This window comes from Rhinolophus sinicus, chromosome 6, assembly GCF_057876585.1.
Source record: "Rhinolophus sinicus isolate RSI-liver-muscle chromosome 6, RSI-T2T, whole genome shotgun sequence".
Taxonomy (NCBI): Eukaryota; Metazoa; Chordata; class Mammalia; order Chiroptera; family Rhinolophidae; genus Rhinolophus; species Rhinolophus sinicus.
The window spans coordinates 37,933,877-37,951,364 of record NC_142506.1 but is presented as its reverse complement, the minus strand read 5'-3'; the positions used below and the strand labels follow the sequence as shown (position 1 = coordinate 37,951,364).

The window sequence follows — 17,488 nt, the reverse complement described above, 5'->3', positions numbered from 1 at the left end:
TTTGGAAACTACTGTTAATGAATATGGATGTCATCAAAAAGTCCTAAGCAGATCTGGTTTGTAAATTGGAAGAATTGCTCTGGCAGTAGTGAATAGGTTAAGGTAAAAACATAGCAATATAGCTTTGAGAGCCTTCTGGTCTTGGATTCAAAATCCAACTTCTAGTGTTGTAAACTTGAGAAAGTTGTTTACACTTTCTGAACTTGAATGTCCTCTCTGTAAAATTAAGCACAACACTCTAAAGGTCGTTGTGTTTATACATGTGTTATCATGTATAAAGAACCTGGTATGTACCAGTACCTGGCATGGGTAGGCGCCCAGTAAAGTGATGTTATTACTGTTTCTAATAATACTATAGTCATAATCTTCATCTTTATATAGAGATGATGAGAATATGAGCTAAGGCAGCAGTAATGGGGATAAAGAGAAGAAAGATTACATTTAATGCCACAGTTGTTAAGGAAAAAAAGACCAGAAGAGGAAAAAATAGTCAAAAACTATCCAGATTTTCAGCTTGTGTGACTATGTGGTTGGTGGTGGTACCTTTAACAACGGGAGTGCAGGTGGAAGACCAGGTTGTGAGGAAAAGCAGATGAATTTAGATGAATTGAATATGTTGTGTCTGAGGTACCTTTGGGACATTTAGGAAGAGATGTCCAATAAGGCATTAAACATAGGAGACTGGATCGTAGGAGAAAGCAAAGGCGTAAGATAAGCTGGAGAGTCTCATCAAATGATGGAGCAATGGCAATGAAAGATCACCCAGGAAGAGCATGTAGAGAGGGCTTGTTTATTTTTTAAAATACGTATACAAGTGTGTGTGTGTGTGTGTGTGTGTGTGTATATATATATATATATATATATATATATATATATATATATATATCTCCATATTTTGTATGGATATAGCATAAAGGTCAGAGAATTTTCATAAACTGAAGCTATCCCTATAAACTAGCACCCTGATCAATAAAGAACATTACCAGCATGCCAGAGGTCCCCTTGTATAAAGGAGGAGTTCCTAACTGGGTGTCCATGGGCAGCTTCAGTGGTTCTCTGAACCTCCCTGAAATCGTGTGCAAGATTCATATATGTATACTGTACTTGTTTTTCCCCACTCTGGCGAAAGTGTCTGTAGCTTCTATGAGATCTTAAAAGGGTGTTCACATTCCAAAAACGACAACCCTTTCCATGCGAAGTGAGGAGAGGTCTCAGAGCATAACCTTAGGGTACTATTGGAGAGACAAATTATAGCATACTATGTACTGTTCTAGTCCTTGCTGGTTTTGTTTTGCTTTTTTAACTTACTAGATCTTAGAGAATCTTTCTAAGCGTCTTTAGCCTTTAGTTATATAAACAGAGAAAGGATATTCATTACTTGATCTTTGAAAGGTATTGATGATATACTTACATTACTAGCAATTACAAACCCTTGGTACGAATGTTAAAACTGAATTTTATGAGCAGAGTTCTTTGACTAACCTTTTAGATTAGCAAATTTTAATATCCTTTATTTTTTATAAGCCTTGAAGTATTATAAATAGTAACTAGTTTCTATTATGCTGTTTTTAAATATCCAAGTTTTATCACCAGAAATTTATCACAGGTATATTCTATTTTTAAATGTCTAATTTATATCTTATAAATTGCTTTTTTAAAAAATAGATGAAGGTTATTCTTTCAGCAGTGTTCTGTATTACGGAAACGAAGCCACTCTTCTTATTTATGATCTGCTGTTCTTCTGTGTTGTGGATTTGGCTTGCCAAAATTTTATTTTAGCAGCCTTCCTTACATACCTACAACAAGAGGTAAAGTTTTAATTTTTCCTGGGTTTCTTTCAAAAAAGTATGTTGAAACTAGGCAGATATTTATTTTTGTAGCAGAGAGTAACTGTCAGCTTTTACCAGGAAGTTATAATGGTTTACAATATGATTAACCCTACCACAAAAAAGAAATAACATTTCAACCAACACCACTCTCCTTCAGGGCCAATAAAATATTGGGGTCTTGTGGAGGGTGTTAGTTGCTTGAGCAAACATGAAAGGAATCCAGTAGGAAGGCACTTAAATTGTGTATCTCCTGCATGCCAGATATGAGCAGTAATTAGAGTCGTATTCACCCTCTGCACCAAATGTTAACATAACAAAAAGGCAAGCACTGAAGATCTAGCTCACAGCTAGTTTAATTTAGATATTTTAATTGATGTGCATATTTAATTTTCTTTGTATATATAGATTTTCATCCTGAATTGTTTTAATTTTTTCCCCAGATTTTTAGATTTATCCGTAACACAGTAGGACAGAAGAATTTGGCATCCAAAACATTGGTGGATCAAAGATTTTTGATTTAATTTATTGAATAGATAAAGATAATATAATCATGACCAAAAAAGTCATGATTATCAGGTTAGTTTTTCCATATTTTTTAAAATTTGTAGTACAGATTATTTTATTTGTTTTTAATCTACAGAAAGATTTATTTTTATAACCTGTGGATACATAACTTGCTTTGTGAGTATATAATGTGTGATACAATGGAAACTATTGTTTTCTATTATAGTGTTTAATTCGACAACTCAAATTAGACAACACTGACAATGGGGCAAAAAAAACCTAAATGTTGCTTTCAGCATAACATTTTTTCATGATAAAACAGTCCCCATCATTCGTCTCTGTAGATTATTTTCTCAGCTGGGATTTGCCTACATTTTCTCACGTTGAAAAAATTATTTGATTACAAATTCAAGCCTACTTTTCACTTCAGTATTTTCTTGTTTTATATACTTTATTAAATGTTGAAAGATATTTTCCAGTTTACTTAGAAATTTACAATTGTATATTGCTGACTCAATTTGCCTCATCTTAATTGCTCACCCTGTTTGGCAGTGGACTAATTCACCATTGGATTAATAGGCATCTCAAAAAATGGTACATATTCATTTCTTTGTATATCTGTATTATTAGGTCAATATACTCTTTTCATGAAATGTCGTTTACCTTTATTAAGCTATAATGTGTGATATTTTCCCCAATATAGTTTTTATACTTAATAGATTAAACTTTATAGTTTTTAAATTATTTAACATTGTAAGAGCATTATCAAAGTTTTGCACTTCTATTACTTATATTTAAAGGTTGTAAATAATGAATAAACTAAATTTATGTTACATTGACAAGGTGATTTATTGAAAGCAAACTTAAGCTTAATAAGTTAGTAGGCTTGTATTTTTTTTTAATAAGGAAAAATATTAGGATGCAGAATATACTTAATGTAAATTTTGAGCATATAGCTAATAATTTTTCATTATATCATTTTTCTTCATTATACTCTTTAATAATCCTTTTCATTGTATACCATGTAGTTGAAAGACATTATATATTTTAACACGTTGCGTACGGATCACGAGAATCTTCACGAGGGATTTAAACCCCGCTGTACGCAACATGTTAAGTATAATGATCATTAACCCCCAAACTGACATTTCTTACTGCCTCTATGTAATGCTATGTAAATACTCATATGTAATGCTATGTAAATATTGTTTATATTTTTGAATTAAAAATGTAGAATAAAACATTTGATGTTTCTGTTTCCTGTTTCGTTAATGATCTTTCATGAAATAACACTTAGGAATAGATCACAGCATATGGAGGCAGAGATCCCCAGCCAAAGTTGAATCCTTAACACATTTCCTTGAATCTTGAGGATGACTGAGGAGAAAGAGAGAGGGCTAATAAGTCAGGTATTTCAAACTTCAGTTTCTGAAGGTTCATAGAACAGGAATGCCTTTATAAAAGCTGCAGAGATAAATAAGTATACCAGCATGGATTTTTAAAACCACCTGCATAGAAGCATATGAAAGAAATTCAATTCTTGTTCCACATATAAGAAGTTAATATTAGTGTGAATGTTTTTCAATGGAAATTTCAAACAATAGGATCAGTGGACTCACCTGCTGATAAATAAATTGAAACAGAAAAGACATTTTAAAAAATCATTCTACACTAGTTTTATACGATATTACTTTCTATTTTCATTAGATATGTAAAAATGTGTTCAGCTTTTCATACACTATTGACTCCTTTGTTCACATTGCCTTAATTTAAATTTTATGATTACATGCCTCATTTTCCACTAGATTTATAATTTTTTGTCTATATCTGTAGCACCAACTCACTATACTTTGTATCTTGTATCCCTGATATTACTCATTACTTAGAAACATTTGGTAAGCCTCTTCATCATTTAACTCTAGGTACACCTAGAGGTTCTTTACAAGCTGCTGTGTGCTTTGTATCCTCCTTAGAAATGCATAGGCCCCTAAAATAATTCTACACATCAGCTTCTCTGTTAATGAGATGTTTATATTTGCTTGCTTGTCTCGTACTGCTGTGCTAACGAACTGCATTTTGAGAAGGCTCTGCTGGTTACCTGGATTGAGAAGCATTCAAAATGACCATTAACTCAGTGCTTGCAAACATGAAATATGCATCTTTTTTGTTGTCTGTAAATAAAAGCTGAGGGGAAATAAATGTAAGTCAAGCAGTGTGGCTTAATGAAAATGCTCCAGATTTAGTAGAAACCCTGGATTCAAATTAGAATTTTGCCCCTGCCACTTATTAGCTTTGGAACCTTAAACCAAGTCATTTGGCATTTTTGAGCTTCATTCTGCATCTCTACAATGGAAATAATAGCTTTTGCTTACCACTTGTTAGGATTAATTCCTTAAGGTAGACTTACAACAGTGACTAAACTGTGAACACTAGAATTCTTAATTTTTAGTTTAAATTTCTGCCTCCAAATATATTTTCTGTTTTGCTAGTAAATTAATTCTGTGATACTAAAACTCAGATTACTGATACCAATAGCTGACCAATGAAAATTCTGAGCCTTTTACTTCAGCCTCTCCAGGCTCACCCTTTTAAAAGGGGCCCTGGGAGAAGTCACAGCTGTGGGTGAAAGGAGGCAAGAAGGAGCTGCCATCACACCATGTTGTAGATGTGGTTCATGGTACTGATTAGAAAAAAAAAGGAAGAGAATGGAATATTGTCTTTGGTAGGGAGAGTTTCATTCACTCATTGACTTATTCATTCGCTTATTCACTTATTCTTTCAAACAATACTTCTACCTCTTCCCAATCCCCAGTCCCTCAGAAGGGTCTTACAGTTAGTAGAAGAAACAGATACATTAACCAATAATTATAGCAATCTGAAAAGTGCTACAGCCACCAGGGTGTGATATGGGAATAGCTCTTAACTGCATCTGCGGTCATCAAGGCTTTGGCCTGAGAAAACTGGTACTTGATATAAGATTTGAAGATAAACAAGACAAGTGCAATTAAAGCAATAAATAGCATATGCTCTGAGATAAAGCACATGGCAGTGGGGTATCACAGGTACTTGGAATACAGAATACATGTATTGTTTATGGTTTTTAAAATTTTTTGTATATTATAATGTTTTCACATCTTAATTTTTTTTTTTCTGACTGGGGAGGGACTGCCCTATTGAGACTAGCCAGTTCTTAAAATTAGTGAAGAGCCTTTAATATGCAGACTAACCAATCCAGATCCATACCTGTTCTATCTGGCGCATACACTCCAGGAAGCAATATTCCTCTGCCTTAATCATCTCAGGACCAGGTACCAGGCAAGTAGGGACCAGTCCTATAGCTTAGAGCCTGCTGTAATTATTCAAGACAGCCAGTCCTAAACTGTTCACTCTGTCCTGCTTTGCCTTTTCTGCAAAAATGCAGAAACTACCGCCATGGCCTAGACTCTTCCTTCACTCCTGTCCCTCTGCTTCCTGACCAACACTGGTGCTTCTGCAGGTGATTTTGTGGTGTGGGTACCTGAGTGGCATCGTGCCTCCTGTTTCTAGGGTCTGTGGTTATAATAAAGTTTGTTTCTCTGAGCCTCTCCTGTGTCTCTTTTTGTGGCCCCACTTGACTGCCTCTCACAGAACAGAACAGGACATTTGAGGGTTTAGGAGGAAGATGAGGTTGGAAAAGAAACTATCAAGAAAGGTTTTTACATCAAGTCACAGTATATGGAGAGTTTAAGCTAAGTTTACCAACCTACCTTCAAATAAATACTTCAGCACCCCAAAGAGGGGTGAATGGACAGAGGGGCAAGAGGAATCATCCACAGTCAAATTGCTTTGGAATAATCGATGGTCCATGAATTAGGAGACTGGTGCTCCCCACCAACCGACCCCATTGTCTGGCTGCATTTCCTGTAAGAAGCAGCAAAGAGTAGCAGTTGAGAACACAGAACTTGGACCAGACTGCCAGTGTTCGAGTCCTGGCCCCAATACTTTATAGTAGGGTGACTTGGGGCAAGTCACTTATTTCCCTATGACTAAATTTCCTCATTCGTAAAAGGGAATATAGTACCTACCTCAGAGTTATTGGGAAGATTAAGTGAGCTAATGTGTGTTCAGTGCTTAGAAGAGTGCCTGGCACATAGTAAATACTATGTAAGTGTTAGCTATGTGGTGGTGGTGGTAGTGGTGGTGGTGGTGGTAATAATAGTAAGTCCCATTAATATTAATTCTGAAAGAGACCCATATTTCTCTGGAGCCTCCATTAAGGCTTTGTTGGGAGTGCTAGAAGAAACTAGACAAACTGCCCAATACAAAGCAATCTGTAGACTTAAAAATAACTTGGCTTCTAATTACTATTACAAAACAAACAAAACAAAAACATGGCTGTGGTCCAAGGATAAACAAATGACCACTGGAAAGGAATCTAGAAACAGCTCCATAGGTTTATAGTCACTTGACTTATGACAAGGATGACATGCAATGCAGTGAGAAAAGGGTGGTTTTTCGAGAGTCAATTGAATATCACAATGGAAAAAAATTAATCTCTACCTCTACGTCCTACTTACTTATCATTTTGAGGTACATGGTAGATCTAAATGTGAAAGTTTAAATGATAAAGCTTCTAGAAAATAACATAAGAGAATATATTTGGTGTAGGCTGAGATTTCTTAAACAAGACCCAAAAAAGACCAGCCTTAAGGGAAAATATTGGTTAAGTTGGATTTTACATTAAATTTATACATGTATATTTACATTAAATGTAAAATTTCAATTTACGTTGAAATTTGGAACTGTTCATCAAAAGATACTAGTATAAGAATGAAAAGGCAAACTTCAATTATGAGAAAAAAATATTTAAAAACATCTGACAAAGCACTTCAATCCAGAATAAAGAATTCATCGAATCAGTAAGGAAAAGGTGACAACCCAGTAGAAAAATGGGCAGAAGACTCAAGTATACATCTCAATAGAGGGTTTCCAAATGACCAATAAACACATTGGTGCACGATAAAATCAAGATATGACTAATTACAAAACCACCCAAATGGCTAAAATTTAAAAATTTAAAATACCAAGTGTTGATAAAGATGTGGAACAAATGAACTTTCGTACTACAGGTATATAAAGTGTGTGTGGGGGGTTAATCTTAATCTGTAAATTTCAACTGGACGTTTTTGATCTGTTTGATGGAAGCCAGAGCTGACAGCAGATGGCAGTGGAGTGCACACTAAGCTCTTCAGAAGGTTTTAGAGCCATGAGTTCACAGGACTGCAGAGTCCAGAGAACACCGTGCTCTCTCTCCCCTCACTTCACTACCTGTCACCACTCCTCACTTGTATTGTCCTTCCCCTTACTAGAGCATTGAGTGGCTCAGATTATAAAGTGTACTACTCTACATACAGTGCTGAGATTTTTCAGGTCAGTTTTGGGATTGAATACTAAAAATAGAAATATACTTTCATCCAACTCCTAGGGACTGGGTCACAAATAGGTCATGTCTCTGGGAAAAACAAAAAGAGCTAATTAATGATCATGGAATCCCCCTCCCCTCATTTGATGAAATACACACATTACAACTTTTTTAGAAGCAAACCATCATCCAGAGTATGTAATGCCTCTTTTACAAATACAATTTACCCAAATGGGACTTTATATAGCATTTTCTTTATATACCACGGTGCACATTACATCATATGAAGTCTGACAATTATGTTCATGAATTTGCCACTGTGTTACATTGGCAGCACTGTACAAACAGCTTGGTAAGGTTTCATAACCTTGGTATATCAGTGTCTCACAGCTGTGTTCGTGTTGACATGTGGCAGTGTGTCGCTGAGGTGGTCATTATTGTTGTTGCATGTTTTTGTGTGCCAACACAAGAACATCTGAGCTTGAATTAGAGCAATGAACAAACATTAAATTTCTTGTTAAACTTGCAAGAGAGGAAGTGAAATCAGGGACATGTTAGTCCAAGTTTATGGGGATAATGCCGTGAACAAAATGTCAGTGTACCAATGGATTAAGCGTTTTTCTGAGGGGAGAGAATGCATCAGTGATGAAGAGAGGTCAGGGTGGCCAGAAACAAGCAGAACTGAAGAAACATTGCAAAAACTCTTCAAATTGTGGTCAAAATCATCAGCTGATAGTGAGAAGCATAACAGACCAGGTAAACATCGATAGAGAAACAGGAAAATCTTAACAGAAAATCTAGGCATGAGAAAGGTGTGTGCAAAAATGGTTCCCAAGGAGCTCACCAATGAGCAAAAGCAAAGGAGAGTCAAAGTTTGCCGAGACCTTTTGGAGAGGCAAGATGATGTTTTGAGCCATGTTATCATCTGTGATGAAACATCAGTGTACCAATATGACCCTGAAACAAAGCGTCAAAGGGCACAATAGAAGTCGGCCAATGCTGCACAACCAAAAAATTTCGTCAGTCCAACTTAAGAGTCAAAATGATGTTGCTAACCTTTTTTGATATCAGAGGGATTATTCATTATGAATTTGTACCAACTGGACAAACTGTTAACCAAGTTTACTATCTGGAAGTGCTGAAAAGGCTGCATGAAAAGTTAGACAAAAACGACCTGAATTTTTGCCAACAATTCATGGCTCTTGCATCACAACAATGCACTAGCTCACACGTCACTGTCTGTGAGGCAGTTTTTAGCCAGTAAACAAATAACTGTATTGGAATACCCTCCCTACTCACCTGATCTTGCCCCCAATGACTTTTTTCTTTACCCAAATATAAAGGAAATAGTGAAAGGAAGACATTATGATGACATTCAGGATATCAGGGCTAATACAATGACAGTTCTGATGGCCATTCCAGAAAAAGAGTTCCAAAATTGCTTTGGAGGGTGGACTAGGTGCTGGTGTCGCTGCATAGCTTCCCAAGGGGAGTACTTCACAGGTGACCGTAGTGATATTCAGCAATGAGGTATGTAGCTCTTTTCTGGGATGAGTTCACGAATGTAATTGTCAGACCTCATATAAGACATAATATATGGTATGTTAATACTACATGATTTATATATATATGTGTGTGTGTGTGTGTGTGTGTGTGTGTGTGTATACAACTTTAAACCTTCACCAACGGCAATATACAAGGTGTGATCAAACAATATGGTGAATGTTCAAATAAAAAAATTATCAAAGTAAAAAACACATTGCCGTTAATCCCCCTCAAAATACTCCCCCTCACTTTGAACACACTTATCCCATCATTTTTGCCACTTTCTGAAGCAGTTCTGGAAGTCCTCTTTTGTGAGTGTCTTTAGTTGCACTGTCATGGCTGCCTCTATGTCTCCAATCGGTTCAAAACGTTTACCTTTCACAGTCATTTTGACTTTGGGGAAGAACCAGAAGTTTCACAGTGCCTGATCTGGTGAATAAGGTGGATGAGGACACACTGTAACGTTTTATTTGACAGAAATTGCCATATACCAGAGCGATGTGTGACATGGAGCATTGTCATGATGTAGGATGATTTACGGCACACTTTAAAACACACCTTCTCCCAACACCCAACGAACTGCACTGAACAAGTTGAAACTTGTCACACACTGTTACTAAGGTTACATGCGCCACTTCCCGTATTGAAGATCCCTGTCTTTCTGTTGGATGGCAGAAGGCAGCAGCAGTTACCATATTTTGTGATCACAGCATTGCTTCTGGTATGGCAATTTCAGTCAAATAAAGACATTATAGTGTGTCCTCATCCACCTTATTCACCAGATCTGGCATGGTGTGACTTCTGGCTCTTCCCCAAAGTCTAAATGACTGAAAGGGAAACGTTTTGAATGAATTCAGGACATGGATGCACCCATGACAGTGCAACGAAAGACACTCATGAAAGAGGACTTCCAGAACTGCTTCAGAAAGTGGCAAGAATGATGGGCTAAGTGTGTTCGAAGCGAGGGGCAGTGTTTTGTGGGCAATTAATGGCCCTCAAATTTTTTAAATTTAAACATTCCCATATTTTCTGATTACACCTTGTAGTTTCAAAGACCACAAAGCCCATTTTCTTCCCTTAGGTTTTCTTAGAGATTGTTTCATCATAAGAGTGAGGCTTCCAAGAGTGAGGATTCCATATTAAGCAAGATTACAAGAGATGTTTTTCCATCTGTACCAGTTTGTTCATACATGTGTTTCCTTCCTATTTTTGTTTACATGGTATTTGTACTTTTTAATACTATTATGCTATTACTTCTCTAGTCCATATCTCTTATATTTATTCTTTTACTTGATGGAAACATCAAAAGAGAAAAATAATCACATAAAGTCTTAACTTGACTGAGAGATCTGGACAAGTCTATTATTAGGTCTGGTCGCTAATCAGTCTGATTGCCCTTAATTTGTACCTGTTTCTTTTCCTTTGGGAGAGAATGGTGGAATTTACATATAGTGGTCAAAGTTGCTTTGAACTGCTGCCTCCTCAGACAACTTTCTAGTAACTGTTTGAACTTACAAACAACTTTCTTATACACACCTTCCAATTAAAAATTCATTTTTTGTTTTGACAAATGACATAGCAAAGATAAATTTTTCACTACAGAATTAGTTAATCCCATCATCCCCAACCCAGCTCAGTCACTTTGGACACTTGAGCATAAGCATGAACAGAAAGGGAAGCTCCCTAGTAGCTTGTGGAGCCACTTAAAAATGCTCATCATAAAGAAGAAAATCAGGTGTGTTTTGATCACTTTCTTATCACAATTGTCTGGCATTATACCTGAAACACAATAGTAAATGTTTGAAGGAATGAATGAATGAGTATTCTGGTTGGGGACATTGTCTATTGTAATGAAAAGCCTCTGGTAAGATCTCGTTATGACTGCTTGCTTCTATGGAGCATAATCATTTTGCAACTATTTATCCAGTGCTTACAAATGCTGGGTATTACAGGGGCTTCTACTTTGATGGAGATTATAAATATAAATAAAAAAAAATAGAATAACAGATAAGAGCAAATATAATAAGTATTAGTTTCCTATAACTGCTGTAACAAATTACTACAATTTAGTGGCTTAAAACAACAAAAATTTATTATCTTACATTTCTGGACATGTAAGACTTCTGGCCAAGTCTGAAATGGGTCTCACTGGGCTAAATAAAGTTAGCAGGGCTGTGTTCCTTCTAGAAGCTCAAGAGACTCTGCTTTCTTGCCTTTCCCAGTTTCTAGAGGCCACCTGCATTCCTTGGCTTTTGGTCTGTTTCTCTTTCTTCAATGTTCTCTCTGACTCTGACTGTCCTGTTTCCCTCTTTCACTCATAAGGACTCCTGTGATTGCATTGGGCCCACTGGATAATCTCTATCTCAAGATCCTTAATTTAATCATAACGGCAACATCCCTTTTACTATGTAAGGAAATATATTCACAGGTTCAGGGGATTAGAAGGTGGATGTCTTTGGAGGGCCATTAGTCTACCCACCACAAGCATTAATAAAATCTAAAGAGAAGTTCCAAAATGGCAGAGTAGATAAACATTGTGCTTGCCTCCTCCCATGACCACATTAAAATTACAACTAAATTATAAAACAATCAACCTGGAGAACCATCTGAAGACCAGCTGTACATAAGTTTTATAACTAAAGATATAAAGAAGCCATGTCAAAACTGGTAGGAGGGGTGGAGACATGGAACAGGCTGGTCCCAAATCACTGTGTGGTGGTTGAAAATTGGGAGGGATATCTCAACCATCACAGAAATTACTCCTGGAGGAGCAAGGGACTGCAGCCCCACACCAGGGTCCTTAGCCTGGAGTACTGCGGTTGGGAAGAGAAGCCCTCATAACATCTGGTTGTAAAAAACAGAGAACATTCTGGCCATGTGGGTGGGACAGAAGGCTGGGGGAAACCCAGGTGTCCTCCTAAAGGGTCCACACACAGACTCACTTGTAGGCACTCAGCCTGGACTCCAGTGGAGGTATGGTGACTTGGGAGGTGTCAGAGACATACTGGGAGAGAGTGAGTTGGATAGCGTCAGTGGAAGGCCTGGAGGGACAGTCACCACTTTCCCTATGTGGAGTCTTCCTCCCATGGAGCCAGCAGGTGGGAGCCATCTTTCCTGTGTTGAGCCCTCCTCCAGCACCCATGGCCAAACCTGAATCTGAATGGGTCTGGTGAGCTCCACTGGGACCCTGCCCTACCCAACTTCCCCAATGCCAGAGGCACTTTTCTCTCCTGCCAGCAACCAGCCCTGCCCACAAAACACTCTTTCTTAGAAAACTGTCAGAATCCATGGACCCCAGTGGGAGGCGACTGGCCTCTATGTGCTCTGAGACTTTTGCTGAGTAGTTCCATGCTCAGACTAGCACCAGACAAGAATCTACATTAACTTGTGAACACCACTGTAGGCAAGCAATCTACCAGATACAGATTTTAAAACAATGGTTATAAGGATACTCAAGAAACTTAGTGATAACTTCAACAAAGAGCTAGCAAGCATTGAAAAAAGGACAGAGGGCGGCCGGTTGGCTCCATTGTTAGAGCGCATAGCACCAAGTTCGCAGGTTCGACTCCCACATGGACCAGGGAGAAACAACGGCTTGAGCTTGGAGCTGAGCTGACAGTGGGCGGCTGGTTTGCTCAGTGGTTAGAGCACAGTGCTCATAAAACCAGGGTCGCTGGTTTGAGTCCCACATGGGCCAGTGAGCTGCGCCCTCCACAACTAGCCTGAAAACAACAACTCGACCTGGAGCTGATCTGTGCCCCACAACTAGATTAAAAACAATGACTTTACATGGAGCTGATTGGTCCTGGAAAGACACACTGTTCCCCAATATTCCCCAATAAAAATTAAAAATAAATAAAAATTAAAAAAGGACATAGAAACCATTAAAAAGAACCAATCAGAAGTGAACACAATAACTGAAATGAAGAATGTACTAGAAGGAATAAACAGCAGACTAGATGAAGCAGATTTGGAAGACAGGGTAGCAGAAAACACCCAATCAGAACTGCAAAAAGAAAAAAGAATTTTTAAAAAGGGAGGGTAATTTAAGAGACTTCTGGGACAACATGAAGTATAACAACATGCACATCATAGGGGTACCAGAAGGAGAAGAGAGAAATCAAGGGATTAAGAACCTATTTGAAGAAATAATGACTGAAAACTTTCTTAACCTGGTGAAGGAAATAGACAAGCTCAGGAAGCACAGAGAGTCCCAAACAAGATAAACCCAAACAGGCCCACATCACGACATATTATAATTAAAATGGCAAAAGTTAAAGACAAGAGAATCCTAAAAGCAGCAAGAGAAAGGCAACTAGTAACTCACAAGGGAGCTCCCATAAGATTATCAGCTGATTTCTCAACAGAAACTTTGCAGGCAAGAGGGAATTGACACTAAATATTCAAAGTAATGACAAGTAAGAACCTATAACCAACACTACTCTACCCAGCAAGGGTATCATTTAAAGTTGAATGAGAGATAACAAGCTTCCCAGGTAAGGAAAAGCTAAAGGAGTTCATCACCACTAAACCAGTATTACAAGAAATGTCAAAGGGGCTTCTTCAAGAGGAAAAAGGTGGGGAAAAAATAGGACATAAAAATCAATAATGAAGTGGCAATAACTATATATCTATCAATAATCACTTTAGGTGTAATTGGATTAAATGCCCCAATCACAAGACATAGGGTAGCTGAATGGATAACAAAACAAGACCCATACATATGCTGCCTACAAGTGAATGAGTTGAGATTGAAACACACACACTGAAAGTAAAGGGATGAAAAAAGATATTTCATGTGAATGAAAAAAAAAACAAAAAAAAACACAGCTGGGGTAGTGATACTTATATCAGAAAAAATAGATGTTAGATCAAAGGCCACAAAAAAAGACAAAGAGGGACATTACATAATGATAAAGTGATCAATGCAACAAGAAGCGATAACCCTTATCAATATGTATGCACTAAAAATAGGAACACCTAAGTATATAAAGCAAATATTTACTGGTATAAAGGGAGAGATCAACAATAATACAATCATGGTAAGGGACTTTAACACCACATTGACACCAGTGGGCAGATCTTCCAGACAGAAAATCAACAAGGAGACAGTGGCCTTAAATGACACATTAGACCAGATAGATTTAATTGATATTTTTAGAGCATTTTACCCCAAATCAGCAGAATATACATTTGTTTCAGGTGTACATGGAATATTTTCCAAGATATACCACATGTTAGGCCACAAAAGAAGTCTCAATAAATTTAAAAAGATTGAAATCATATCAATCTTCTCCAACCACAATGGTATGAAACTAGAAAATAATTACAAGAAAAAAAAACTGAAAAACACACAAATATATGGAGGCTAACTAGCATACTACTAAACAATGAATTGGTCAACAATGAAATTAAGGAAGAAATCAAAAGATACCTGAGAGAAATGAAAATAAAAACATGATCCACATCTATGGGACACAGCAAAAGAAGTTCTAAGAGGAAAATTCATACATATACAGGCTTATCTCAAGAAACAAGAAAAATCTTAAATAAACAGTCTAACCCTACACCTAAAGGCAGTAGGAAAGAAAAACAACAAATAAAACCAAAAGTGAGTAGAAGAAAGGAATTAATAAAGATCAGAATGGAAATAAGTGAAATAGTCTCTCTCTCTCTCTCTCTCTCTCTCTCTGTCTCACCCTGTCTCTCTCTGTCTCTGTCTCTCTCTCTCTCTCTCATTGGTGGTATCTCTCTCAAATTTGGTGGTATCACTACCTGATATCAAACTATACTACAAGGCTAGAGTAATCAAAACAGCATAGTACTAGCATAAAAACAGACACATAGCTCAATGGAACAGAATACAGAGCCCAGAAATAAACCCATGCGTATGTAGTAAATCAATCTATTACAAAGGAGGCAAGAATATACAACGGGATAAAGATAGTCTATTCAACAAATGGTGCTGGGAAAACTGGACAGATACATACAAAACAATCAAACTGGACCACCTTCTTACATCATATACAAGAGTGAACTCAAAATGAATTAAACATTGAAATGTAAGACCCAAAACCATAAAAAGAAAACATAGGCAGTAAACTCTCTGACACTGCATTTAGCCATATGTGTGTGTGTGTGTGTGTGTGTATATATATATATATATATATATATATATATATATATATATCTATCTCCTCGGGCAAGGGAAACAAAAGAAAAAATAAACAAATGGAACTATATCAAACTAAAAAGATTTTGCACAGCAAAGAAACCATTAACAAAATATAAGACCCTACTGAACTGGAGAAGAATTCACCAATGATATATCTGATAAGGGGTTAATATCCAAATTTATGAAGAACTCATACAACTCAACACCAAAAAAACAATCCAATTAAAAAAGGGGCAGAGGACCTGAATAGGCATTTCTCCAAAGAGGACATACAGGTAGCCAATAGACATATGAAAAGATGCTCAACACCACTAATCATCAGAGTAATGCAAATTAACCACAATGAGATATCACCTCACACCCATCAGAATGGCTGCCATCAATAAATCAACAAACAGTGTTGGTGGGGATGTTGAGAAAAGGGAACCCTCATGCACTGTTGGTGGCATTGCATATTGGTGCAGCCACTATGAAAAACTGTATGGAGTTTCCTCAAAAAAATGAAAAATAGAACTACCTTATGACTCAGCATTTCCACTCCTGGGTATTTATCCAAAGAAATGCAAAACACTAATTTGAAAAGATATATACACCCTTATGTTCATTACAGCTTTATTTACAATGCAAAGATATGGAAGCAACCTAAGTAAATGATTGGATAAAGAAGTGGTGCATACATACAATGGAACATTACTCAGCCGTAAAAAAGAACGAAATCTTACCATTTGTGAAAACATTGGTGGTGGACCTAGAGGTTATTATGCTAAGTGAAATAAATCAGACAGACAAAAACATACACGATATGATCTCACTTATATGTGGAATCTAAAGAACACAATAAACGAACAAACAACAGAAAGAGACTCAGATACAGAGAACAAACTGATGGTTGCCAGAGAGGAGGGGGTAGGGGAGCTGGGTGAAAGAAGTGAGGGATTAAGAAATACAAGTTGGTAATTACAAAATAGTCACAGGGATGTAATGTATAGCATAGGGAATATAGTCAATAACATTGCAACAACTATGTATAGTGCCAGGTGAGTACTAGACTAACGGGCGGGGGAGTGGATCACAGCATAAATTATATAAATATCTAACCACTATGCTGTATACCTGAAACTAATATAAAATAATACTGAATGTGAACTGTAACTGAAAAAATAATTTTTAAGAAATCTACAAAGTATAAGAATGTAATACCTAAAATAGTTTGGGTAGTCTGGAAAGGCATGTGGAAGAGGTATTTTAGTCAGCCAGTATGATAGGGTGCGAATGAGGGTGAAGATTTTCAGACAGCCGGAACAGCAAGTGCAAAGCCCCTGAGGTGGGAGCAACCTTGTTTACAGAAGCTCTGAATTGGCCATTTGACAGAACTGACCAACAACAGAGAAAGGATTTGCTTAGAGTCAAGCATATAGTTTCAAAGCAAGAAAAAGTAAGTGCTTGATTTCATCTAATTCATGTTTTTGATCTTCCCCACTGCAGCAATCAGAAAAAGATTTTGTTTTGTTTTAGCTAAATGTGCTTCTATTCACTGAATAGTTCTCATTTTCTGGAGCCTCTCTCAAAGCCATTTTTACACAGTTTCAAAGGACCATTATCTAGAAGGGGAAGAGACCAAGCTCAGAACACAAAACCAGAGTCAGCACCCTAATCCTATTTGGGAAAACTCTGCTCCATGCTGGGTGTCAACTATTTTTATTTTTCTGATCATGTTTTCACATTGGCAGTTTTCTTTTGCAGCCACAGTGGTGAGGAGTTGAGGGACAGAACTGATGCAGCAGGAAAAACAGCTGTTAACAGACCAGGGCATTTTTAAAAATAGAGCTCTTTCCCCCATTTTGTCACTTTTCTCAAGTCAGCTGTGATTGGAAATAATCGTAGCCAGAGTTTGCACGGCACTTTGATTCCCAATGTTTTGGTAAATATTTGAGTTTCACTACATGCATCATTTTTAGTTGCCTTGTGTCATATGAGTACAGCGATGCCAGCTACCAAGAGGACCGATAAAATTGACAATTTTCAATGATGCTT

At 37.1% G+C, this 17,488-nt stretch overlaps 1 protein-coding gene across 6 annotated transcripts in view; it reads left to right on the top strand.

Moving 5' to 3' along the window:
* TMEM67 (transmembrane protein 67) overlaps positions 1-3,589 on the top strand; it is a 56,634-nt gene extending 53,045 nt beyond the window's left edge. For 3 of the 6 annotated variants that reach the window (XM_088799054.1, XM_088799053.1, XM_019718814.3), the window contains 2 exons: positions 1,666-1,808; positions 2,270-3,589. In XM_088799054.1, coding sequence (XP_088655180.1) covers positions 1,666-1,808; positions 2,270-2,350 — 224 coding nt within the window. In that variant the 3' untranslated portion in view covers positions 2,351-3,589. The remainder of the gene's footprint in view (positions 1-1,665; positions 1,809-2,269) is intronic. The other 3 variants (XM_088799057.1, XM_088799055.1, XM_088799056.1) reach the window with 2 other exon arrangements.
* The last annotated feature ends 13,899 nt before the right edge of the window (positions 3,590-17,488 follow it).